Source organism: Azolla caroliniana, unplaced genomic scaffold (genome assembly GCF_043228905.1).
Source record: "Azolla caroliniana isolate FFs.n. ecotype wild unplaced genomic scaffold, voAzoCaro1.0.p SCAF_9, whole genome shotgun sequence".
NCBI classification, from domain to species: domain Eukaryota; kingdom Viridiplantae; phylum Streptophyta; class Polypodiopsida; order Salviniales; family Salviniaceae; genus Azolla; species Azolla caroliniana.
Window position 1 is genome coordinate 19,935,599 of NW_028230444.1, and position 26,717 is coordinate 19,962,315.

Consider the following 26,717-nt stretch of genomic DNA (forward strand, 5'->3'; position numbering starts at 1 on the left):
TCATTCTAGTAAGGGCTATTCAACTTAGAAAATATATATCTTAATAAGTATACAAGGATATATATTGTCTTGAAGGGTAGGTATGGCTTATATTGATTCCATATCCATATTCTAGAGAATTTGCATATGATAGACTTGAATTTGGTATCGTAAAGGTAATTTGTGGGTTATTTTCTACTATTGTAAGCTATACTAGGTCATAAAACCTCTATAATTAAGGCCCCTATTTGTTACAAAATAAGGCAAATCACCCTAAAAAAAGATTGATTTTGATAGAAAGTTTGATATCTTTTCACACAATACTAAATTGTTGCCCCAAAGACACAATATTCCTCTTTAAAGTTCTTGTTTTATACAGGAACTTGATACGTCGTATCGTGTTCCTATATATAGTTCATGTCTATACATGAAATCGATGCAGGGTATCGAGTTCGTGTATCAAACACATACTTTACACAGGAACTCGATACGCCATATCGAGTTCCTGTACACAGTTTGTATTTTCCTGTATATAGTGTGCGTGCATGAAGAACCTGTTTGATGAACATGCCAGTTCATCATGCTTGCTATTTAAAATACTCGTTAGGTGGTTCCGCTTTTCTTTTGGGGTTTTAAACAGGAACTCGATATGGTGTATCGAGTTCCTGTACACAGTTTGTATTTTCCTGTATATAGTGTGCGTTTTAAACAGGAACTCGATACACCATATCGAGTTCCTGTTTAAAATGCACACTATATACAGGAAAATACAAACTATGTACAGGAACTCGATACGCCATATCGAGTTCTTGTATAATGTTTGTGTTTTAAACAGGAACTCGATACGGCGTGTGACTAAAATATGACGATGTCTTCCTATTTATAGGGAATGACCACAATGGTTAAAGTAACCACAATCACTTTAACCAGGGTTGGCAAGCTTGAGGTTAGTTAGTTAGTAACCACAGTCACTTTAACCAGAGTTACTTATTATTGCATTAATGATTACAAAGTCAAACTAACATCTTGATGAATATTTTATAGTAAAAATAACTTACAATGACTTTGAAGGTCATCAAGGAAACAATGGTAGAGGTTCATGAATGAACCAATGATTGATTATTGAAAGCAACATTTTTATGAATCTTAATTGCTTTGTATTAAAGATGTGGGCATGAATGAACCAATTATTGAAAAGTCTTATATTTAAAATTGTGGGATGAATGAACCAATGACTGAGAAGTTCTATATTAAATATGGGTGTCGTTAATTAACCAATGATTTTAACTTTAATCCAACATATATATGGCTTGGTAATTATTGTAATTATATTATACTTGATTTAACTTCATACAAACTAGTTTAAGTAATTATTAATATGTTGAATACAATTACTATATTAAAAATAATATTTTTTATGTATTGTATTAATATAATATTAAATAATATAGACATTATATTGAGGGAGTTTCTGTTTAGAGAGGAGTATATGTTTAGAGAGGAGCTTATTAGTTTTGTGCCTTAGCCTAAGCACATAACTTAAAGAGCTCTGTCTGGACCTTAAGCCATGAGTGAAGTTTCACCGTTCTCGATTGAAGAATATTGTTTGTCATCAGACTCTTCGTTTTCTACCGAAGAGTATTGTTTGTCGACAGACTCACCATTTTCTATTGAAGAATATTGTATGTCGACAAACTCACCATTTTCTATTGAAGAATATTGTATGTCGACAGACTCACCATATTCTATCGAAGAGTATTGTCTGAGCTCATCTTCACCTACAACGAATGTGAGTAATGACACATGTGAAGAGTTCTCTATTGAAGAATACGATATTAATAAAGATACGGAGAATGAAGGTAGTGCCAATGAAACATCGAATATCATGGGCGATGGTCACAACAAAGAATTGGATAGTAACAAGGTTACACCAACTTCTATGCAGGAAGAGAAATCTGGAAGCCCTATGCATATTAGAAGAATCCCACAAAGAATTCGTCTGGCTAGATTTAACTTGGTGACATCAGATAAACAGATTGGATTTGATGTCAAAAAAATATGTTGTGCCCGTGGTTATATGTCTATGATTGGAAAATCAAAGTTGCGAGAATTAAGGCGATACTATTTTTCGATGACTGGTGATGAGCAAGACACTTACCTCGGGTCTAACTGTGTTTGGCTATCTAAATATGTTGGTCAACCAAGGATTGTTTAGAAAAGTGAAAGTCAATTTTCTTTTGGTTGGCCACACACATGATCATATAGATCAGATGTTTAGCACATTCTCCAGACAATTGTCTCGGCATGATGCTTTCACATTACCTAAACTATTTGATGTCATTTGTGATGCATATACACCACGCCCAAAAGTGTTACACTTGAAGGAGGTATATGGCTTTAAGAGATATATATCAGATGGGGGTGTTGGAAATGTTAAAGTGCTTGCTTAGTTAAACAATATAAGCTTCAATCACATTTTTATGATAAAGAAAAATGAAATAAGTGGTTCTACACTTTTGTATGCTAAACAATATTCATCTTCTATAACATGGGAACCTGAAGGTGGTTGCCAGTTATTACTTTGTATGCCGAGTACAATTGTCCATGGAGCTAAGCAAATGCCAATTGAGAAGAAAGGACAGTTGCAGAGTGACTTGGTATCGGAACAAAAACGGTTATGGCTCCAAGCCTTAGAAGAAAAAAGAAAGCATATTGAGGCTACCAAAAATATGCTGCACAACAAGACACGTCATGGTGGGGTGTATTTTATAGTGATCAGAAAGGAATTATAGAAAATTGTGTATTTGGTGATAATTGGAATTTGGAAACGCCATTCACATGGTCGCTGAAACATGATCGTGTAAATAGAACTCCGAAGCAACCAGCAAATGCGATTAATGACAGTTTGGTCCATCCACAACAAAGAGACATTTATGTGGGTCCAAGGATGACCAAAGTAGCCGAAGCTAGATGGCAAGGCAATTTGCAAGAGCTCACGACGAGGATGTTGATTGCAACGCCGACTGATGTGAATTCACATGGCCACCAATTTTGGGTTGGTAAAATTCTAGCAGTGCTAATGCATGAAATAGAAAACACTATCAAGTCTATAAACGTTCATTGGTACAACACTAGAAGTGCAAATGCTTTTACAGGTAAGTATACATTGGAGATGATTAAATGCCCAACGAGAAGGGGAGGTAGGAAGAGGAAGCAAAACATTCGTAACACCTCGACCCTTGATATCTCTGATGTGGATATCATCGTGTACGACTTCACACTTACAAAAGTCAGACGATTAAGGAAGTCAACAATAGATATAATAAAAGAAAAATTACCAGGTCTACAAGGTGGCTCGAGTCAAAGGCAAACAAGATCTGCTACATATAATCTAGAGTCAAACCATTTGGTTTATGACGAAGATAATGCACTGATTGGTACATCCGAGGATGACGAGGAGGAATCGTCATTGTATATTAATTATAATAGTGATTCTCTGTAAAGGAATGATCATGAATGTATTTTTGGCTATTAAGTGTAACTACATTTCGCTTGTAACAAATCGAGTAATATAAAAGCATGTGTTTTGAATTCTTATGATTTCTAAAAAATCGTTTCTTATAAAATAACATTGGTTGTAAAGTTTGTGATATAAATTGAGAATGTAACTTTTTGAAATTCCTCTTTTTTTAGTTACTTCTAAATCACGAAAATAGTGGATTTTTAACCTTTTTCATAGTATGTTTGAACATGTTTGATATTGGTATCAATGTGTTTTGTAAAATCATTGAAAAAGCCCTAAAATCAACCAAAAGCAGGGACTCCTTCGCATATAGTTCTTCTAGTTTTCCCATTTCATTGTTCAAGCGGATTTCGAGTTGATGCCTTCTCTCCTGTTCCCCCACCAGCTGCTCATCGAACCATGCCTTCTTCTTCTCCAATAAGGCCCGGAGTCCCGCGATTGCTGCTTCCGATTTTTTCGCTTCTTCCCGTAATTGGGCATTTTCTTCTTTCATCCGGGTGTGTTGTGTTGTCCCCACTGCGAGTTTCTCTTCAAGGGTCTTCACTGCCTTTCGGCCGTTGGCCCGGATGTCCTTTTCTTTGTCCGAGGACTGGCGAAGTTCAACGCGGAGGTGGTCAATCTCTGATTCCGCTAGTTGCACGACCCATTTTGCTTTTGAGGCAATGGCAGTCTGAGCTTCAATCTCTTCCCTCAGGGCTTCGACGGTGTTGGTTGTTGGTGGAGCTACCTGTTGCGCCGTAGTCGCGTTATTTTCCAACTCCGTGATGCGTTCATTGGCCTTTTGTAGCTCGGCTTGGGTCAGTTTAACCTTTTTCCAAACATTTTTATTTTTAATCGCCATATCCTTGGCACCCATACTGACCTTTGCCAGTTCCCTATGAACTTCGACAAGGACCGCGTTTAATGGGGGTAGTTCCATCCCCATTTGGCGTATACCGGCATTCCTCTACCTGCCGACTCTGGCTAACTTCTCCTCATCGTCGCTTTCCGCCGTTTGTGTAAAAACCGATCGTGACTACCTTATTGGAATAGAGGTCATAATCGAGACCGATTTTCTACCTATTCTCGGAATGATATCTGGTTGTGCTACACCAGATATTGCTATGTTGTGATGGATTGCCTATATGATGTCCCTCAACCCCGAGATTCGACATATAAATAGCAAGCATAATGTGGTGGCCGATATGTTGTCAAGGGCAAGGTATGAGAGTGAAGAAGATTTGTGGTCCGACAAAGAGGATGTTGGCCTAAACTTCTTTACGGTTTCTTGTGCTCAGGTGCTAGCAGTGTTGACATATGCAGGGGGAGCTGTATTGTGGTAGTTGAGGCTGTAGAAATCCGTGGCACTGTCGACAACGGAAGCGGAGTACATTGCGGCTGTAGAAGCTCGTAAAGAGGTAATAAGGATGAAGGACTTCATCGGAGAGCTAGGGATCCAACAAGAGGAATTCTGGCTCTACCGCCATAGTCAAAGTGTCATCCACCTCGCAAACAACGCGGCCTACCATTCCTAGACCAAACACATCTAAAGAAGATATCACTAGCTCCGAGAGAAGGTAGAAGATAAGCTGACGAAGATCCATATGGAGGAGAACAGGTCGAACATGTTGACCAAGGTGCTATCAGCTGACAAACTGGACGTATGCCGGAGAGGGATCGGATAACGAGACATCCCATGCCGAAGTGAAGGGGGAGTTTGTTGGGAAACGGTCCCTCCGGATGAGTCGGATCGGTTGGATCCAGAAGGAGTCCAGCTTGATCCGATATGAACAAACAAATAGGAACATATTAGTAAATATGTTCAAACGTGACCATTGAGGTCATATTTGTAAATATTCCTAAAGTTATATAAGTATAAATATAACTAGGGCAACACTGTTTGTAGTAATGATCATCATCATTATAGTTGTACAGAGAGAGAAAGAACAAAAAGCTTTTTTTTGTTGTAACCGCCAGTTGGCAAAGATAGAGCTTTCCTCTCATAGTGATAGTTGGAGTCTGTGGGCTCCCGTGGTTTTTCCCTATTAGGATTTTCCACGTCAACATCACGGGTCATCTCATTTCTGGGTTCTATTTCTTCCATTGTGTGATTGAGACTCAGTTGTGGCCGAGCACTATTCCTCACAGCTTCTACGTAGCTCTCCGGCTCACGCACTTCCGCCACCTTTGTCATGTACGCATAATGATGCGCCATGTACTCATTATACCCATACACATCTTAGCTAATTAGCGGCTAGACTATAGGTTGGTAGTAGCTAATTAGCTACATCTTAGCTAATTAACTATTCTTCTTAACTATGGTAGTAGCTAATTAGCTACCACTTTTAATAATGCTTAGCTAATTTAGCTATTCTACTTAATTATGGTAGTAACTAATTAGCTACCACTTAGCTAATTAGCTGCTAGACTAGAGGTTGGCAATATCTAATTAATTACATCTTAGCTAATTAGCTATTCTTCTTAACTATGGCAGTAGCTAATTAGCTACCACTTTTGATATTGTTTAGCGAATTAGCTACACTATAGCTAATTAGCTGCTAGACCATAGATTTGTAGTAGCTAATTAGCTACATCTTGGCTAATTAGCTATTCTTCTTAACTATGGTAGTATCTAATTAGCTATAACTTTTGATACTGCTTAGCTAATTAGCTACACTTTAGCTACCACACTTTATAAGGCTTAGCTAATTAGCTAAGATGTAACTAATTAGCTACTACACTATAGAGACAAGTAGCAATTTTACCTGTCAGTTTTCTCAATTCATCTGGGAGAGCATTATTGCAATCCCCCAAACATACTGCCGCAATGCGATAGGCATATTGAAAACAAACGATATGGTATGTGTGCAGGCATGGTCGTAGGTGTACCAACAAAGTAGTAGTTTTGTCCTCTACGCCTAAGCCGCAAGCGATGCAACATGCTTGAACAGTCAATATATCGTTGCCCGATTCTCCTTCGTTTGGTAAAGGAGCAAGAATGTTGAGGTCCAATTCTTGTCTGCTCTTTACCATCCCCTCCACAAAATGTAGCTACTTCTTAAGGCAACTAACTACCTGTTCTTGACAGTAATATTGTTCCTAGAATCATTAACCTACTTGGAGGTACTCCAAATTATAATGAGTGACAGTATTTACACCTAGAAGGTCCAGGTTCATTAAAAGAACCTGGATCTCTGTCCGTAGTTGTATTTTCTGGTGGGGATCTAGGGCCCCTTCAATTTCAAGCTCATGTTGAACAACCTATCCCAAATAATGCCTCACTAAGCACATTTTCATGTACAAGTTATTTATAACATGTTACATACTAGCAAAACAATAGCTACCTGAATCTTATTTCTGATTGTTTTCATTGCCAAAGTGACTTTGCTCTCCATCGCAGCAGCCAATGTTGCTTTCTCTAAGTTAGTCTTTGTTGCCTCTAATGTCTCACAGGCTTCATGGACATTTTTCAGCATATAGCTAATCAATGTCTCACCTGTATCATCGATATTGGTTTTCATTGTGTTTCGATGTGGTGTATACTGGCAAGTTTGTTGGGAGTCAGCAATTGCATCATCAACTGCCATGCTCTAGAATCTAGCCATTTTTTGTTGCAAGCTCCCCATCTTCTGGCATTGTTCTACTGATGCCCCACCATAAATAGCCCAAGCTACCCTATACATTTAAGGGTTCGTTGCTTCTTTTGCTGTTTTGCAATACTCGTATGCAAAAGCTCTCGCGAATGCAACGGACAACTCGTTGTTGACCGGGATCTCTTGATGTACTTTCTGGTGGAGCCTCATGCAGTCATCATACAGCTCTGGTCGTACATGCTTGAGCTTCACCTTGTCTTTCACTCTGGGCACTTTATAGACTGACAACCAGTCTACATCACTAATCAATTTATCTGTTACAACAATAATGTCAATACCCCCTAGCGACATACCATATATGTTGTTAAAGTCCTCTTTTGTCTCTCAAAACTTCGCAAAGTTCAGCACTCTAGAATATGGAGGAATGAGCCACCTGAAATCAAAAATCAATACATGTTACCTCTACTCTACTAGGACATGTGTATTTAGAACCATAATTGGTAGTTAAGAATCAAAAATAAAAAATTAGCCACATTCACCCAAATCCTAAATCAAGTTTGGGGAAGTTTGCAGACACACAACCATTGAAATAAGAAATGTGAATTGGTGCAAAATTCCAACACTAAATCTGAAATCTTCAACAGTAATCAGAAATCAACCGCTTAAATAATCAGAAACCCTAATCTGAAATATGTATGAAATCAACCCTAAATTAGAATTTTTGTCAATCAGAAACACACATGTTGCTATACCCTGATCTTCGAGACATCCTTGTTTGGGACTCCAACGACTTCGCGCTAATCATTTTCTATAAAAGATGAATAGGCAACAAAGTTACAGTTATCAGAAAAAAAGAAAAAATTTAATGTGTAACTGCCACATACTTGGACGAGGATCGAACTGGTGGTGTGTTGTAGCTCTGAAGGTGCAATGTCAATATCAGAGTTTTTTTGTTGTTGCGGGAGCTTCGTCTGCGTTCATGCTCAGAGTACTCCATCTGTTTGGATTTCGAACTCAAACTCAGGATTAACAGTAATTTGGTGACATTCAAGTCAAGTTTAGATGAGGGCATTGTTCCCCACGTTCCACTACGTCAGAAACCAAAGTTCAAATTTTGTAGTATTCTCATAAATAAAATGACAAGTATTTAACTAATAAAGCATAAAATTTCGTAAATGATCCTTATGATTTGCCCACAAAAAACTAGTTAAACAAATAGCTAAATAGCTATGGCCATTGTACTAGATAATTAGCTATAATAGTGTTTCCTCTCACATGCTTTTACCCCTAATAGCTCTAATAACTCTAATAGCTTTAATAGCTCTAATAGCTTATAGTGATAATAACAAGTGTGTTGATAATAAGTTATTTCACTTTAAAATATTTTACTCGATATTATGTTGTATCGTAAATTCAACTAGCTATTATCATCCTATGGTGAATGTTCTTATCAAGTTATTAGCTATCGCTTAGTTAAACAACCATTTACAAATATTTGCATCAGTTCATATAATTTGGTAGAGGTTATTTTCTCATCGTGGCATGAAAACGTCACAACATCCTCCCCCTCTAGACCTGCGCATCCTCCGGCATGCGCCAACGAACATCTCTTTCTTTAGGTTCGTGGATTTCCTCTTCGTTAAGGAAATTAGTGCTATGATCTTCCCTTAAATTTTGACTCATAAGACATCATATCATGTCCGCACGAGTTAATTTGTAATTCTTCTTTATTTCTATCATGCTCCTACCTAACAGTAAGAAATTGAACATTCCTTTTACCATCAATACTTCGAATCCTAGCATATGTTGAGCCATCTTCAAGCACCTTCATCTCCATCCTAGAAGATGTGATGTATGGTTGGCCAAGAATCACTAGGTATGACAAGGTCTTTTGGATAAAGAAATGTTGCTCCATTGGCACATCTCCAATGGTGACTTTGATATTCGAGCAAGCTCCATGTTCAAGTTCCTTGGTCGTTGAATTAGCCGATTTCACCCTCCACCCATGATTTGTTTCCATTGGCCATCCGCCTTCCCTGTAAATATCAAAAGAAATTAGATTAATTTCGGAGCCGTGGTCGATTAAGGCCACAACTAGATCTTCAAGGTTTTCAATCTTCACAGGTGTCTCAGTTGTTGCTCTTGTGTTTCTTAGCATAGTAGCTTTTTAGCTCTTTTGGCTTCACTTCAAAAGTTGTCGTCGCCATAACTTGTGTACCAACAATGGAAGAGCTTGGTTCCCCTTTGATGACTTCCACCGTTGCTTTTTTCACTTCACTTCCTAGGTTTTCAGCAGCTTCATAAAATTTCTCGTTTTCTTTTAATTCCATCTATTATTGCATGATCATGAAATTCTTTTTTAGCTATGCCCAAAAGTTCCCTCAAGGAAAGCTCCACTTTGCTATCTAAAATTCTTTCTTCCAGTACTTTTTTCAAATAAGTTGAAGCTTCAATATTTGATAATAATTTGAACGAGGGACTCTTCTTATCCTTACCTTTTTAAATGTCAGGGCTTACCATTTTCGGACTTTCTGTCTCCTTCTTTTTAGCGCTTCTTAGCTCCCTCTTCTTGTTATCTTCATTTTCCGCCCATTTCCGTTTCTCTTCCATGATCACTTCATGGGCTTGGTTTGTTGCAACCTTCGCGAAAGCTGAGAGGCCATCCACTAGGTCTTCCCAACCAATATTGCTTCGGACAACATCACCTCCAGACTTCAACTTTTCAAACTCATTTTCACCCTTTCTTCCAGCTTTAAGAATACACGGCCAAAATTCAGATTCAGATCCTCCTTCACCAACATAGATGATTGTAGTTGTTGGTTGATAGACAAATTGTGTCCTAGTTGTTTCCGCATCTTCGATGATCCTTCTCATACCACAAGTTAGCTCGAAGAGGTAATCAAGTTTTAGAAGAATGAATCTTACCATCTTTGAAGAATATCACCCCTCTATCTATCGCTTCTTGATAGTTATCACACCCTCCTCTTGAATGGTTGACGCTAGCACACCATATGCATCTTCTTTCATAATCTTTTTGGAGCTGCGAGGATTTTTCTTTTTGTAGCTTTGCAACATGACATAATGAAAGATCTCTTATACCTTTGATAAGATCGTCCATCACCGTTTCGGGTACCTTGGAAATAGTTTATGGACTCCCAGTATCCTCCCTGATGGTTGTCTTCACTTCATCTTTCATACCCCCGGAAATCGAAAGATCTTTACACCATTGGGCTCTTCTGTTGATTCTGTTGGGATGGCTTCATGTACTCTATTCCAATCGAACACTAGACCAGTGGGTATACTCCAGCCTTCAAGGAATGCAACTAATTTTTCTCGATAGGATCGGTCTGATGCCTTCAAGAATAATATGACCTTCCCCGGTTCCAAAAGAGTCCTTTCGGTCGTCGTTAATTGGTTATAACAAGCTTCAAACTCTTTCAACAACTCCATCACCGAAATCTTCTTGTCCTCTTTGTCCACCCAATCCAGAAAACTCCTCCTTGATGCTCAGATTGTATCACCAAGCATGTATTCATTTAATAAAGTTTGCTCAAATGCAACCCAATCATTAGAACTTTTTGTGAGTTCAGAGACTTTATTTCTCAAAAAGAGATCAATTATCCTCACAAAATTCATTTGAACATCATGTTGGTTTAACCCTTTACTACGCATCTCAGTAACATATACTAGTTGTAAGAACTTAGATATATTTTTACCTTCAAAGAGACCTATTTTCTCAACAAGCTTGTCAATAGCATGATCGATTCATTGAAGAGCAGTTGCACGTTCTTGGCTTTGCATCATTCTTTGAATCATTTGCAATACCACGTTGATTTGTGGCTCCACAACGGCTTCTTGGTTGATCCGTGGCTTTGGGTTTGTTTGTTGGTTCTCCATCTCTCTTAACTTGGTTCACGTCGGGTTCACCACTATGGTCTTGATCACGACAAAAGCGTGCAACGGAAAAAGAAAATGTGAATCTAGGAAGTAAGCATCGGGCTTATTGTCAAAGAAATAGGAGAAACGAAAATAGCTTGTATTGATATATCAAGATGATTACAATAGTATTTCTTGCCTATCTAATTACAATACTCTTTGACATCTAATGTTATTCCCCCTTTGATAAGGTTGCTCTTACCCTTTTTATACATGAGGAAGGTGGGTGCATGAATGGCAAGTGTTACCCATGTATTAGGAAGGTGGATGCATGAGTGACAAGTGTCACCCATGCATAAGAGGCACCTACATTAGTGGGTAATAGCTTTAATAGCTAAAATACTTGATAAAAATGTACTTTGAATAAGTATTTAGCTTAATAAGTGGGTAATAGCTTTAATAGCTCTAATAGCTCTGGTAGCTTTAATAGCTAAAATAACTTATAGTGATAATAACAAGTGTATTGATAATAGGTATTTTGCTTTAAAATATTTTACGCGATATTATGTTTTATCTTAGATTCAACTAGTTATTACCATCCTATGGTGAATGTTCTTATCAAGTTATTAGCTATCGTTTAGCGAAACAACATTTACAAAGATTTGCATCAGATCAAATAATTTGGTAGAGGTTATTTTTTCTCATCATGGCACGAAAACGTCACGACACCGGATGTCAAACTGAATCTAATATCAACTGAAAGACTTGATGACGAAGGCTACAATGGTAGTTTTCAAAATGGTATGTGGAAGTTTTGCAAGGGAAGTCTCATAGTGGCCCGAGCACAAAAATAGGGTACTCTATATGTGATGCATGCCAAGTTGTGTAAAGATGAGGCAAATGTAGCAACAAACTTGGATGGTGAGCTATGGCATAAAAGGCTTAGTCACATGAGCGAGAGAGGCATGCATATAAGAAAGAACACTGAAATGGAACCAAAACAAGTTTCCAAATTAAATATTGGCATGGATTTTAAATCATATCACAATACATTGTAAAAACAGAAGAGTTTTTAGATTTACATTTCGATTTATTCAAGTGTGTGTGCCCACATATGGATGTTATATAAAATGTTTAGAAATGCAACTATCATGAAATAAAAAGACAGATGTGCACAAAAATTCCAAAGATGTGTAGGGAGGAAACAATGTTCAGCTCACATGATTTGATTTTGCTGGCTACATAATCTAATTTTTTTATTAGGCACATATACCTCTTTTACCTCCTATTTTCTATTGACATCAACTTTCGGTGTATCTAACATGGTCAATGAATCTAGAAACTATTCTCTATTGAAATAGAGCACAAATTCATATATGCACTAAGAAGAGAATGGGACAAGATGGCATGTCGATGAATAATGAAAGGGTATAATTGTTTTATGGATAAAACACACTTAAAGGCATCATGTGAAAAGAAAACGTTTCATCTTCCACATTTAATGTAACAGAACTCTCTCAGTTCACGAATAAAATTTTAAAAAAGGCAAGTGACAAGTCCCCTTTAGAAGATAAATTCACATGCCCAAATTGTAGTGAGCAATAAAAACTATGTTATTTTACGATTTATGCTTCGATGGTTCTATCAAAATGTATGATGCCAACCAAAACAACCTAATAGTGTCTCCATATACAACACTCACTTATAACTTATTGGGAAATTATACTAAGAATATTTATTGTTGGCCAATATATTCGTTAGCATGAAAATCATCTAGGAAGCATACTAACAAACTAGGGATGCAAATGCAAAAATCCATGTATGTCGTTAATATTTAGGGTTAGCTAGTATAAATATCCTTTCTTGTTTTTCAACCAAACAACCACTCCAATTCCTAATACACATCCTTCTAAAACGTCCTCGGATAATGTCACATGTACACAATGATCACAATCGAGACATTGATCGGTTCTCGTTTTCCTCATATAGGATATATTATTTGTATCAAGCATCCTTCTATCAAATAATTAGCATATATCTTGTAAATTCATGAATGAAGAATACATCCTTAGCCCTACAAGAGTAATGCATTTACGGTCTAATTACATGGGAATGCATTCTCTATAATACATATGTGTACATAAAACTATAATCACGACTTATATGTTCGTGTTAGCTATTCTAGTTAACACTTCCAAATTGGTATATGTATATGATTTATTAAATTAGGATAACTTTATATAACAAACAATTTGATTAGCACATTTACATCTTAGGTTGTTAAACATGTATAGTAAGCACCTACCTCTAGATTATGGCACATTGTTATCACGTGAAATTGTATTGATAAAATATAGAGGGGTTATATTTGTTATGTCATCCTAAGCAATAAAGAGCAACATTTGGTTAAATGGCAAAGTATTGAGAATATGTTTAAGTTATGAAGTCTTATCATGCTTTCCCTGGGGGCAAATGCATATCACGAGCTAAGGAATCTCTTACAAGTAAATACATCGATATTCATGACAAATGTTACCTTGTGTTGTTTTGTCAGTACAAAATAAATTTGCAGTTTGATCATTTTGGCACCACACTTTTGACAATGTAGCACTAAGGCACGTACATTATAATACATTGTATGCATTCTTTATTTGTGGTAAGGGGGCACATAACCCCCATAGTGTTCGCAAACTGACAAGATCTTTCCACTTTTAAAGTTGGTTAGATATCATGTGGGTCAAGATCACATGGTTGTTGAGGTCAAGCTAGAGAACACTTTCCTCCACATTAAACAAATCTAGGATGATGTATGTTATGTGCTCTAGCATAGATGTTCGAGTAGAAGCAAAATATTGAAAGTACAATCTATTATGAGAAGACAAGAATATTGAAAAGCTACTAGGGCTTTTAGAGTTGTGTTCAAGAAGAAACAATTCAAATTTAGGAAATTGGGCACATTTGATGCTTCGAATCTTCGAAGACTATACACAGGCTCCACAATGAGCAATAGCCATATAAGCAATAGTATTACTACCTTATTATGAGTTCATGCTATGTAAACCCTAGGTGCATCACCCATCTCAGTTGGAACTGATAGGTTTTGGCGCGTGTCGAAAGCATTTGAGTCAAAGTATGGCTTTATGGTTGGGGACGAATCGATGGATTCTACCATAAAATTCTAACAATGTTATACGAGAGAACTAGGGGGAGCATCCATGGTAGTTGTGTTATCTCTTCTTCGGTGATACACCGTCGATTACTTCCTGGGTAATCGGGTCACGGAATCGACTATGGAAATGGTTGGCCACAACAGGTCTTACGACTTATACTTATAACTTGGACAGAAAACCCAACAGTAAAGATGAATGTGTAATGACACGAAAAGATAAACCCACAAATGTGTATTATAAGATTACTGCGTAAATAATTACACGGCTCACAGCCAAAATTTCTATTCACTCCCTCTAACAGGAAAAAACATGCATACATATATAATTCTCTCTACCTAGTATAATAGGAGTATCTCCCTCTCTTAAAGGTATATAGACATCTCTCTTGCGCGCGCTCGCGGCCCCTTCCTGTTGCTGTTGCTCGCTTTTTATAGTTTTTGTTTTCTCTTGGCGCGCTTCAACCACCTCTCTGATTTTCCAGCCTTTATTCTCGGTTGCGCGTAATTCATTTGGCTACTTCCTTCACGCTCGGTGGATTCTCCTTTTCCCTACCTTTACCTACTTGTTTCTTTTAATAGATTCGTTCCGAACTTCATAACCTTTGTCCCAGGGATAACAAGTTGATTCTCTATTTCCAAGAAGTGATTGTCATATAAAGATCTAGAAACCTTCCCCAATATAGGTACGAAACTTTCCCCAATATAGGTACTCATGGTTTGCTCTTACTTCGTGGCGCTATTGGTAGTATGTAGTAAAAAAATGAGTACTTTTTTTTTCTAAAAAATGATACTACATTAGTATTAGAAAACGCCATAAGGCTAAACATACAAGATATACCACCGATCCCCTATGTTTTTCTAAATTCTAACCATCATCTTAAATAAACACTTTGGTCTTGAGTAGAACCACTCCACCTTATCAAAACGTCGTCTATAAAATATACCTATGTCCCAAACGGCATGAAACTCCACATGCCTAAGCTCCGCTTGATGCGTATTACCTATAAAAAAATGAGTACTTTGTTTGACGTTATTGGCTTGTATATGACCAAACTTCCCTCATTTTATTGTATTTCAAATTGTCTCGATTTTAGGGCTTATTGAGTCGGAATCACAAAATCAAGTGAAAAAACATGGTGTATTAGGGTAAACTCCAAGACGACATGGTTAACCCTACAACTCCCTTATGGTGAGAGGACGACACAATACCATACCCAACTTAGACTCCGCCTCTCCCATTATGGTTTCTCGACACAACTTAAACGTGACCTATAAATGACAATGACACGAATTCACACCTCTGGTTCACAATAACCCCAAAAACCTATGTCCTAACATCCCTAGTACATTTGTATTGCTCTCATTACTTCAACCAGATCAGTAGACTCTCTGATCCGCTCTCAATTGTCACTTTCATGGACAAAAGTCTCCAAACATCGAGAGTCTGTCGTAATCAATTCCAAACATGTTATATTACGCATGCGCCAAAAATGTGTCGCTTTGGGTCCCATCCTCCATATTCTCTCACATAAGGGAACTACAACATATGTTTGTACATTTTGCCATGGGTCACTAATTGAACACACACATACACACTCCCTCTCTTATATCTATCTAATTACCCTCCTTAATCTAAGTATCACATAGGGGTTAATGTAATATTAGTATAGATTGTAATGGACCATATATTTGATCAACACATATTAATAGAACCAACCAATCCCGGTAGTTATCCTAGTCATATTCACAATCCCAGTCTTAATCCAAACCCTAAGCACGATACTAATTGCATTCACAATCCTAACCATAATTTTAATCACCTTCTCCTTCCTAATTCTAATCACATTTGTAATCTTAATCATAATTACACTCTTAGTCACAATCCTAATCCTAATCCTAATCACAATCACAATCACAATCCCCATACGAATGCGAATATAATTCCTATCCCTAATCCTAACCATGATCCTAATGCTGCTTTTTCTAGACCCAATCACAATCATCATATGAATCATAATCAAGAAGATAATCATAACATTATGTCAGCATTCACAGCTGATCATCTGCTATATGGGGGCCAGCTTTCACTGTCTCTTTCTTCATCTGATGAGATTACTAATCATGATCCACCTGCTCCTCATCTTCATGATCTGAATCAGATCAAATCATTATGCACTAATTACTTTACTACAACTACTACTAATTATGAACCAATCCACAAAATGTTAATGAGCTCTAGTGTCTACTTCAAGCCAGCTCAATCCATCCTTCAAGATCTTGTATTCAATTCTTCATCATCATCATCTTCTGAATCTTCTGAATCTTCTGAATCTTCCTCTTTATTCACATCTTTGTTTTCTTCGACAATGGCACCGTGCTTAATCAATAATCATCAGCTCCTGCTCACCAGAAGAAAGCTGGTCCTTATGCTCGAAGAGGTCATTTATATTTAGCTAATAATGGTTAAAACTCGCTTTTTAGAGATCTGGTTATGTTAATTCAAGCAAGGATTAGCATCGAAATTGGATGTTTAAAAAAAACACATATTTTACAGAACAGATTAATTAGATCGTAAGCCATAGTTATGTAAGATCTAGTTATGTTAATTCAAGCAAGAAAAAAAATAGGATTATCAATCGAAATTGGATGTATAAAAGCACAAATTTTACAGAACAGGTTAATTTTAGATCGTTAAGCCATAATTATGAATCTCTGTATATGTATACACACCAATTTCTTTCTGTATACATACTATTATAGGTAGAGAAGAGGTTGAAGCAATGGAAAGAGCAATGGATGAGTTATATGCAATGCAAAGATCAAAATGAACAGCATGACTTGATGATGATGATGATTCAGATGCAGACATATGAGAATCATCATCATGGATATGGTGGTGGTAGCATTCAGTCCATCCTACAACAATTGAGGAGCTTAAGAGACAGAATCAACCAATACATTGATGGCATTAACAACTACAGAGCCTTAATCTCGATGGCCGAGCCGCCGACAAATTTACAACAAAATGATGAACGATCTATCGAATCAGCTTTAAATAGTCGAGATGATTACCGCCATTACCATCATCAATCATCATATAGTGAGGATCATGGGCACATGGTCATCATCCCCAAATGGCGGCCACAACGTGGTCTCCCTGCACGATCCGTGTCCGTCCTCCGAGCTTGGCTCTTCGATCATTTCCTACACCCGTAAACCCTCCTTAAGAAGGATTAATCCTCTCTACTCTCAATTTTGTCCTCTACTCTTTTTATTAACCTCTATATGTTCAAATCTTAATATGCACTGCAGATATCCGAAAGACACCGACAAGGCCCTCCTCGCCAAGCTTACCGGACTAACTCGTAACCAGGTTCCTGCATATCATCCAACATTACATTACATTACATTTACACCATATATCAAATTTATACATTTGCTCTCCAAATATGTCTAGTATTTTTTACCTAGTTATTTATATCATTTATCTCAATTTGATCCTAAATTCATGCCAAGGGCTAATATATTTTTAGGTATCCAACTGGTTTATAAATGCAAGGGTCCGGCTATGGAAGCCCCTGGTGGAAGAGATATACCGAGATCATGAGGAGACATTAAAACTCGCAGCTGGTCGCGATCTTCCCGAAATGCAGGTATGTGGACACGCATATTATCATTCGATCGATACCACTACAATCCCCGAAGACATGGCTCCGTTAGTCGGCTCGGCCAAATCGGCGACCCAAGAATATACAGATCATGGCGATACCAACATGCTCATAACCGATCGTTCGGCCGTGATCACATTTAACAGCATTAATAATCATCACTTCGACGAGGTTTGGTCGAAAAGGGTGGGGGCAGGAGTTGAAACCAGTGATCACATGATCAAATACATGGCAATGGCCATCCCAAATATGCAGGATAATGTTGTGGTGGCCGATGATGCGAGTGTCGCCATGGACGAAGCATCGTCCAAATTACCAAAGACATATAGCCCTGTAAGCAGCAGCACTATGTCCCATCATGAGCTCCATATCAATGATAGCATGAATTGCATTGCTAACCAAGCCTCAAGGAATATCATGGATATGGATATGGAAGAAGGAGGAGGAGGAGGAGGAGGAGGAGCTGAAGATATTCATATGGCTCAGCAATGTGAGCTTCAACATGGGATCATGGCATGGCCTTTGATCAATCTTCAGCATGAAGGCCATCAGTACCAATCGGCCCATCCTCATCATCATCATCATCGGCATCAAAGTCCCTACTATAGTGGTAGTGGTGGCGAGATCATGCCATTCGGACATGCGGGCCATGGTGGCATGACCCTTACTCTCGGCCTCCAACGACAACAGTCTATCGCGCCCAATGTCGGTATGTTACAACAATGTCTGGTGCCGGGCCTCAAGTTACCAGAAATTCGGAGCGAATTCACGAGCGGACCACAACAGTTCCTTCCGACCACACCCGCATGTCCAACACCAACCATTACAACAACCATCACCATGTGATTTTTGTCAAAGTCTTTAATCAATCACATGACATGCTCATAATCATCATACTCCCTCTGTGATCAACACATCCAAACATTCGGAATGTTTCTACCAGTTCATGTTTCATGTGTAATTTCCATGGAACAAACCTTCCCCAATATGATCATGTACTGATGGTGAATTGTGGTTTGACATGTGACAGGTAGAAAATGATAATGGATTGTTATTAGGTATATCATTAGGCATTCCCACCATAATCTTTGTAAATCAGAAGCATATTCCTTGTGTCATTGACTCCATAATCTTTGTAAATCAGAAGCATATTCCTTGTGTCATTGCCTCCATAATCTTTGTAAATCAGAAGCATATTCCTTGTCATTGGTGGTCAATTCTTGAGACCTTAACAAGAGGTTGGAAACCCCCCCTTCATCATACAACACATCTGCAGAGATTTTTGAGATGCCTCCAAGGATCCAAATTCTTCTATAATCCAAGGATGGACCAGCTTTAATGTGGTACATATAAACCACATTACTAATCAAGAATCAGGATGAGACCAATATTTCCCCACCCTGTACAAGTGTCATATGTCATTTGAACTTCCAGATGCTCTAGTAGTTCTTTTTAGCACAGGGAAAAATGTTTTTCTTTCATGAATTTGTAAGACTCTATTTTTGTTATGGTTTATATTTGGATGACAGTTTTGATCTTTCTCTCTAAGTCTGTGCTGCAAGATCCAGGAGTCCTTCAAAACCTTCAGAAGCATGGACTATATGCTCAATCTACAACAGAGAAAGGTCAGTTTGAGTGAAGGTGTATTCAAACATGGTCTTGCCCATCATACATTTCACTCAAAAAGGATTGTCTTTGCCCCATAACCCATTGTCATAATCTGTTCTGGATTTGTTCATAATTTTAGGGTTTTCTCCCATCCCCAATTAACACACAGAAAAATTGCCCTGCTCCAAGCAAGACTTATTGTTATGTATTGTTATGTAGGAGTAGGTATGCATTTCTTTATGTCTATTACAGAGATCGTGAGAACACAAAGCCCACAGACTACATGAATGTGACTCTCAATATACACCTTTAATAATCAAGACCTCCAAGCCAATGAGGATGTTTATTAGATTAAATCCTTAAATCTTGTAAGCCAAATAACAGTCCACAAATTTAAAATGAAACCTCAGAAAGCCCATCGATATCTACGAATTAAGAGTCTTTTAAGCAATTGATAGTCAGTTGGGACATTGCAATGCTTGTCATTATGGTAATATGCAAATAAGAATCTTAATATATACAATCTTAATATATACAACGCCTGAAAGACCCGAAAGAGATGGTTATTTTTAGGGTATGGTAGTCATTATTCGGTCACGAATAAGAATTACAACAATTACAACAATCAGACAAGGGTCCTGAGAAACCAAAACCAAAACCAACAAGAATCAATCAAAAGCAAAAATGACCAACTAAGAACGAAGTTTGGCATTAACACAAACAAAAAACCATTTGGAACATTTAAAAGGCTAAATTCATCTTCATCTAACATTTAGGGGTGACTTAGGAAACGAAAGCCAACAAGAATCAACAAGGAATTTAGAAACAAAACTGTAAAAAGACTTGGAAATTTTTATTTATTCACAACAGTACAGCTCAAGATTGAGATTGTTCCACTTCATTTAAGTTTGGCATGAAAATAGAGACAAAAAACCATTTTGAAAACATTACAAAAAACACTTTGGGAATTTTTATTTATTCACAACATTACAGCTCAAGATATGAGATTGTTCCACTTCCATTAAGAGACATGAAAATAGAGACAGAACCATTTGTAAACATTTTGGAAATTTTTATTTATTCACAACAGTACAGCTCAAGGTTATGGGATTGTTCCACTCCATATTGAGCTAGAGCTACATCACATAGGAAAGGGCTCATGTTCAGAGTATGGCCGACTTTCCTCATACCTCTCATGCTCTCCTCGACGAGTATGTTGTTCTCGAGAGTGCGACCTTTGACCTTGAGATTGTTCTTTTCTCGCATACACAGGAGGAAAGATAATCTCTTCATCCCTACCCAACTCCTCTAGGGTCCGTCGATCCACATTGAAAGCTGCCGCAAGAACTTCCTTTGGAATGCCATGATATACGGAGTTGCGACCCGCAAGGAAAGAAATCGAAGGCCTGGAAGCAAGGATTAAGAAAAAACAAATTTATTATGGACATTATAATTAGACCTTAAAACCATAAGAAAAACTAGTACCTATGTGATGTTACAAAGCCAACCATCTCCAGCCCTTCGTTTCCGGCCATCTTCATCGAGGGGAAGAATTGTGGGATGAGTATGAATGAGCCTCGGCTCACCTCCTCATCAAACACCCTTCGTCCGTCACCATTGGATACTTGAATCCGTCCACTTCCGCGAGTTACGTAGATAAGCTGGTGAGCATTAGTAGAGAATCCCGGAGCAACCATCGCATTCTAGAAAAATCCAAGAAACCCAAGGATAAAAAAACATGAGAAAAGACTCTTACCATGCCGAAATGAGTATAGATGCTCTCGGCCCACACTAAATGATTGGGAATGATTATTACTTTACCTCCTGAAGAGAGACTCTCCCCAAACTAAATCCAACATGGTGAAGTGCAGGCAACTTTTGGGAGGTAGTGATGCTCATGAAGCCGCCATTCTCGACGAAAATGTCGGGTTGAGATGGAGTGTATTGAAGCTCCTTAAAGATGTTCGAGGCCGAACGAGAACTCGACGTCTCAGGGAAACGAATCGGACGTCTCACACGAATGATGCCAACCTCTTTTTGGCTATCAAGAAACGACCCAATTGTGTCTTCATCAACTCCCCAAGCAGTGGCTAGGGCCTTATGACTGAAACCATGAAGGAAGGACCCGAACTGACGTTGTTGACCACCAGAGATGAAAAATTGCTACAAGCACATCGGAACAATAACATGGTAGTATGTACCGCACACAAAATATATGATATTTGATCATGTTCAGCTATCTATGTAGGAACAACACCTTTGTAGTATCACACACAAATACATGTATTTTGATCATGTTTAGCTATCTATGTACAACAGCTTTGTAGTATCACACACAAATACATGTATTCTGATCATGTTTAGCTATCTATGTAGAAGATAAAGAAAATGGAGCCCTTCCAACAACCTTGTGGTATCACACACAAATACATGTATTTTGATCATGTTTAGCTATCTAGGTAGAAGATAAAGAAAATGGAGCCCTTCTTACACTTACATTGTAGTGACTAGGATGAGATCCAAGGCTAGACATGTCACCGGCACACAAGACGCGAAGCACCTCATTCCCACCATTATACCACCAATAGATGGTACCCTTCGGAAGAGCAACTACATCTCCCTTCTCCACTCGTCGAACATATGGTCGAGGGCCACTAATGCCACTACCACTATCACTAGGCAGGACAGCACCCATATATCCACAACCTAGCCCATGTAATTCATGTACATTAATTAATGATACACTCCAAATGTAATACATCATTATTTCTTAATTATTTGTCGTCGGATCAACAAACCAACCATATAATATGATATACCTTGGGTCACATAAGCAACCTTGGGGACATTAGCATAGTTGGGCAAAAGCAAGCCATCTTCCTCGAGCTCTAGCTCTCCAATCCCAACCGCGACATCGCTGCGAATGTCACGATCCACATTGTCATTCATCCACACACGCACAACCCCACCTTCGGTCCGTAGCACCTCACAAGGCTCCCCAAGATCTAGATTAAGCCACCCTTCCTTCTCTTCCTCTCTATCATGATGATTATCAAGAGTAGAACTTAATAATGTAGTGTAGAGATTCGTTCGACCTTCACAGCCTTCCGATGGCGAATATTTGGACGGAACATCATGAGCTTCCAATGAAGAATATGATTCATCCACCACACACCCTAGAAGCAGCAAGAACACCCATAGCATCCAATGGTTGTAGTAACGCATCATATTGGAGGGATATACTTGTGCAAATAGAGAGGATATAGATGTGATACAACACAACTTGAAATCGAGGAGAACACAATCTGTTAAAGTGTATATATATATATGATCTACATATTGGAATGGCATGCAAATGATTTATGCATGGATGTGCACACTTGGCATCACAGCTCAAGGGTGATGATCATCATGAATATGCTACTATTAATCAGTAATCATTTACACACGCATGCTACTAGTTATTTTCTAAGGTTGTGGTGCAGTAGGTGGTTCAATAACCTACCAACTATATATGTAGAAGCATCACTCCGAATGTTTAAATTTCCTTCCTTCCATGAAAAGATCTTTATGGGCTGCAAAATCAAGCAATGGCATCCATTATAGATTTGCAAGTGAGTTTGGTTACATGTTAAGATAATTCTTTTACATGCAATTTGTTGTGCAACAAGCACGGAATCATAACTTCGGAATTATAACTTGGAACCAAGTGACAAATCTTCTAACAATCCAACAAGGCACCTAATTTGACATCTTGTTTAAAGCTTAAAAGTAAGTCATATATTGTCAATGTCTTTGTTTACTTGAATATTACAGATTTTCAAATTTGGTAAGAAATTAAATTGGAGAGTAATTGTCCACTTTATTTGTACATTCAATCATGTTAGCTTAATGTTAATAATGTTAAAACAATATTAGTATTATCTTATTTTTGTATTTTACACTTACGAAATAAATGTACCCTTGCGTATCACTTTACATGAAGAGGTCCATGTTTTCTAACCTCCAATATAACACATAACAAAACATATGTAACATAAGAACTAGTAATATACATTATACATTATACAACCAAGCGCAATCCTCAAAACAACAAGGTGCATTCTCGATTGCAACATTCATTGGTGAAGTTCTTGAACATCAAGAGTCGCTACTCACTTTTACATGTAGCATGTGAAATGTAATATTTTTGGTCTCATTGGTCATATTTGACCTCCGAAGACGGTAATAGAATCTCTCTCTCTCTTTTAATTCTCACATGGTATCAAAACAATTTGTGAGTAAAGAAGCGACATAAGTTTGATTGATCTAGACAATCTATAGAAGATGTCGTCGACCACCGATACGAAAAACCAATTGGAATTTGTCGGAAATCCAAGCAATGCCTCATCAACAAATCAAATGGCAAGAAAGTATGTGGTGGAGAAACTCACAGACCACAATTATAGAATGTGGAGAACCAGAATGAAGTTAATTTTGAACCTCATCAACAAATCAAATGGCAAGAAAGTATGTGATGGAAAAACTCACTGACCACAATTATAGAATGTGGAGAACCAGAATGGAACTGTTAATTTTGAAGAGAACAAAACTTAAAGGAATTATAAATGGTTTTAAAACCATTCCATTAACAAAACCTAAATTAAGCGATTGGAAAAGAAGAGACCTAGATGCAAGAATGAAGATAATCATGCATTTGAGTGATTGACAAGTTGATCGTGTTTGAAGTCTCGAATTTGCACGAGCAATGTGGGATCATCTTCAACAATTACACCAACCCTCTAGTGGTACACCCAAAATCTTCTCCTAGCTAACCCTAATGAACATGGAGATGCATGAAGGAGAACCAAGGAACACCCTCATAAGCAATTAGCGAAGAAAAATATTTATAGCAATCACAGTAGGTAACATTATTGATCAAACATCAAAATGTGAAATACTAATGGGTTCCTTGCCAGAATCATTCTCCAAATACTAAATGGTCAAATAGACGCAAGTCACATGACAATTGCAATGTTGTCGAGGAAATCCTTGTGTTCGTGAAATGAAGTGGGATCGTCGAGGTCTTGGATCGGAAGGACACAATGTTTTTATTAGCGTAACGAGAAAGCATGTAAGATAGAGAGAGATGAAAATTTGAAATTTGTTATAGTTGATAAGAGGAAGGATAAGAAGAAGATATTGAAGAAGATTACGGAAAAAATATTATTATTATTATGGTTTTGAACCCTCAACTTCAATTTTGAGAGACAAGACACTTTACCAATGAGATAAGTAAGATTTTTATTATTAATTTCTTGATTCAGTATAATCCATGATATCCATTTGGCACTCATGCATTATATGTTATGCATGATAACCATCTCGCTCATTTGAGCTCTCGTGTATGAATATTTACATGTCATAACTGGAATAATAAACATAGTTTTGAAAAAAAAAGTTTAGTTTCGTGGTATGTACTTCCTACTTGGTGCAAAAGGTTGTCGGTTTAAGTCTCTCAATGTCACTTAGTTTAATGCTTGAGTTTTTTTTTTATATCATAAAACAATTCCTTCACGACACCCACGATAACGTGAAATCACTACTCTTTGTCATTTTCTCCTAATGTACCATATTTAACACAACATCCACCCCCACCAAACCTGCACATCAACCGGTATGTGCCAATGTTGGTAGGGTTTCTTGTCATTCCTCATCTTCGTTGATGTTTAGTAACTCTATGCAAACACTTTCCACTCCTCTTTTCTTAAAGATTTTAACTCTTCGGGCGAGTGAATGTTTTTTATCGAAAGCTTCTTTGTTCTTTAGTCGAGCTTTCTTTACACGGCTGATTGCCATTTCAACATCTTCAGGCCTTTGCTCCAATTGTCAGATCCTTGTGGCTAGCAAATCTTCTCTACTCATTCCATCTTCCCACGGTAAAGCAACCCATGAAATGATGTTTTGCTCTATTGGCATAATAGGTTTCTGACCCATAATGAGCTATGTTGGTATATTTTGGAAGCAGGGGAATGGGAACAATCAATTGTGTCCTTGACATAATTAATTAGCTATGAAAAAAGTTGCATGTGATTTGCATATTTTGGCAATTTTAGGGATTATTAAAATGTGTTTTCAAATAAAGACCAACAAAAATGTGGACCATAAATGGTAATATTTCCATCCCCATAATAAATATTAATATGTATATTTATGATTTTCCCACTAAAAACTAGCTATAAATAAACTACTTAGTTGTGGTCATTTTAGCTACATGTTAGCTATAATAGTGTTTCCATTCACATGCTTTTACCTTAAACCTAGTGACGGTGTTGTGTGTTGTCCTATCATCCCACAATGCATATGGTAGCAATCTAGGCCATTAGCTTAGCTTCCCAGCACAAGACAAGTTTACGAATGCCTTCACAATAGGTCGGCGACCCCGTTCTACTTTCCCATTCGCCTCTGGGTTGTAAGCCGTAATAAGTGATAGCTTGACCCCAATCCTTGAAAAGAACTCTTTGGATTCATTAGCATCCAACTCGCCTCTATCTACTACTATCTTCCCGACACATTCATATCTACATATGACATCTTCTAGAAGAAATTGACATATTGTCGACATCGTTTTATTTCTCAATGCTCAACCCACCACTTGGTTTGTGAGATCCTCTCTTGCTAACACAAGGCTAATAGCATCACTACAATGTCTACCATCCATTTGTAGTGTACCGATAACGGATAGGTGGGGTGAAGCTCATCTCTGTGGCAAATATTCGAGTAAATCTAACATTCTTTGCATGTCTCAACATAACTTGCCACATCTTTGTAGAATCTTGGCCAACAATACCTTTCTTTTAACTTTGTGAAAGTCGCCTATATTCCTCGATGCCCTACCCAAGCACTATCATGGAACTCGGTTATAAGTGTTTGTTGCTCTTCTTTCCATTTCTTTGGGTGCTTCCAAAGGTATCCATCTTTAAGAAAGTATTTGCTTTCTTCCGGATTTCAAGGAAATCCTCATCCGTCCATGATTTATCCTTTTTCAAGGAGCTTAGGTATTTGCCGATTTCTATGAACTCCCTTTTATAATCTTCCTCTTTGAAAGTTGTCAATATTTGAGCACAAAAAGTTGTGCAGAAGTCCAAGCCAATATCTTCTTCATTGGATCTGGATTTTGGAGTCTTCCTCATTTTCATATCTTGCTCGTGACAACATATCCACCACCACATTATACTTTCCTACTACAAGCCATATTTCTGGATTAGGTGACTTGAATACACAATCCATCGCAACATAGCAATGTCAAAAGTGGCGCAACTGGAAATCATACCAAGTATGGG

The 26,717-nt window shown here is 37.7% G+C and overlaps 2 protein-coding genes across 2 annotated transcripts; one reads left to right on the plus strand and one right to left on the minus strand.

Moving 5' to 3' along the window:
• The first annotated feature begins 15,705 nt into the window (after nt 1–15,705).
• Nucleotides 15,706–18,990, plus strand: LOC147860500 (uncharacterized). The gene is made up of 4 exons (XM_087324068.1): nt 15,706–16,557; nt 16,880–17,331; nt 17,432–17,492; nt 17,653–18,990. Exons 1-4 carry the CDS (start codon nt 15,796–15,798, stop codon nt 18,631–18,633), a joined length of 2,256 nt encoding a protein of 751 aa, XP_087180194.1. The 5' UTR covers nt 15,706–15,795; the 3' UTR covers nt 18,634–18,990.
• Nucleotides 18,991–20,536: 1,546 nt separating this feature from the next.
• On the minus strand, nt 20,537–22,623 carry LOC147860501 (cocosin 1-like). Its single transcript, XM_087324111.1, has 5 exons — nt 22,215–22,623; nt 21,893–22,101; nt 21,217–21,558; nt 20,881–21,098; nt 20,537–20,801 (listed from the first exon to the last, which is right to left on the minus strand). The coding sequence occupies exons 1-5, from the start codon at nt 22,621–22,623 to the stop codon at nt 20,537–20,539; spliced, it is 1,443 nt and encodes a 480-aa protein (XP_087180237.1).
• Nucleotides 22,624–26,717: the final 4,094 nt, after the last annotated feature.

Bases quoted from the DNA above. Each gene is read 5' to 3' on its own strand.
- LOC147860500 (XM_087324068.1), top strand. From the start codon at position 15,796: ATGGACCATATATTTGATCAACACATATTAATAGAACCAACCAATCCC. The intron at 16,558-16,879 runs GTCATTTATATT...ATACTATTATAG, and splicing joins TGGTCCTTATGCTCGAAGAG to GTAGAGAAGAGGTTGAAGCA. The intron at 17,493-17,652 runs GTTCCTGCATAT...ATATATTTTTAG, and splicing joins CCGGACTAACTCGTAACCAG to GTATCCAACTGGTTTATAAA.
- LOC147860501 (XM_087324111.1), bottom strand. From the start codon at position 22,623: ATGATGCGTTACTACAACCATTGGATGCTATGGGTGTTCTTGCTGCTT. The intron at 22,102-22,214 runs GTATATCATATT...TACATGGGCTAG, and splicing joins GGTTGCTTATGTGACCCAAG to GTTGTGGATATATGGGTGCT. The intron at 20,802-20,880 runs GTACTAGTTTTT...CCTTGCTTCCAG, and splicing joins GGCTTTGTAACATCACATAG to GCCTTCGATTTCTTTCCTTG.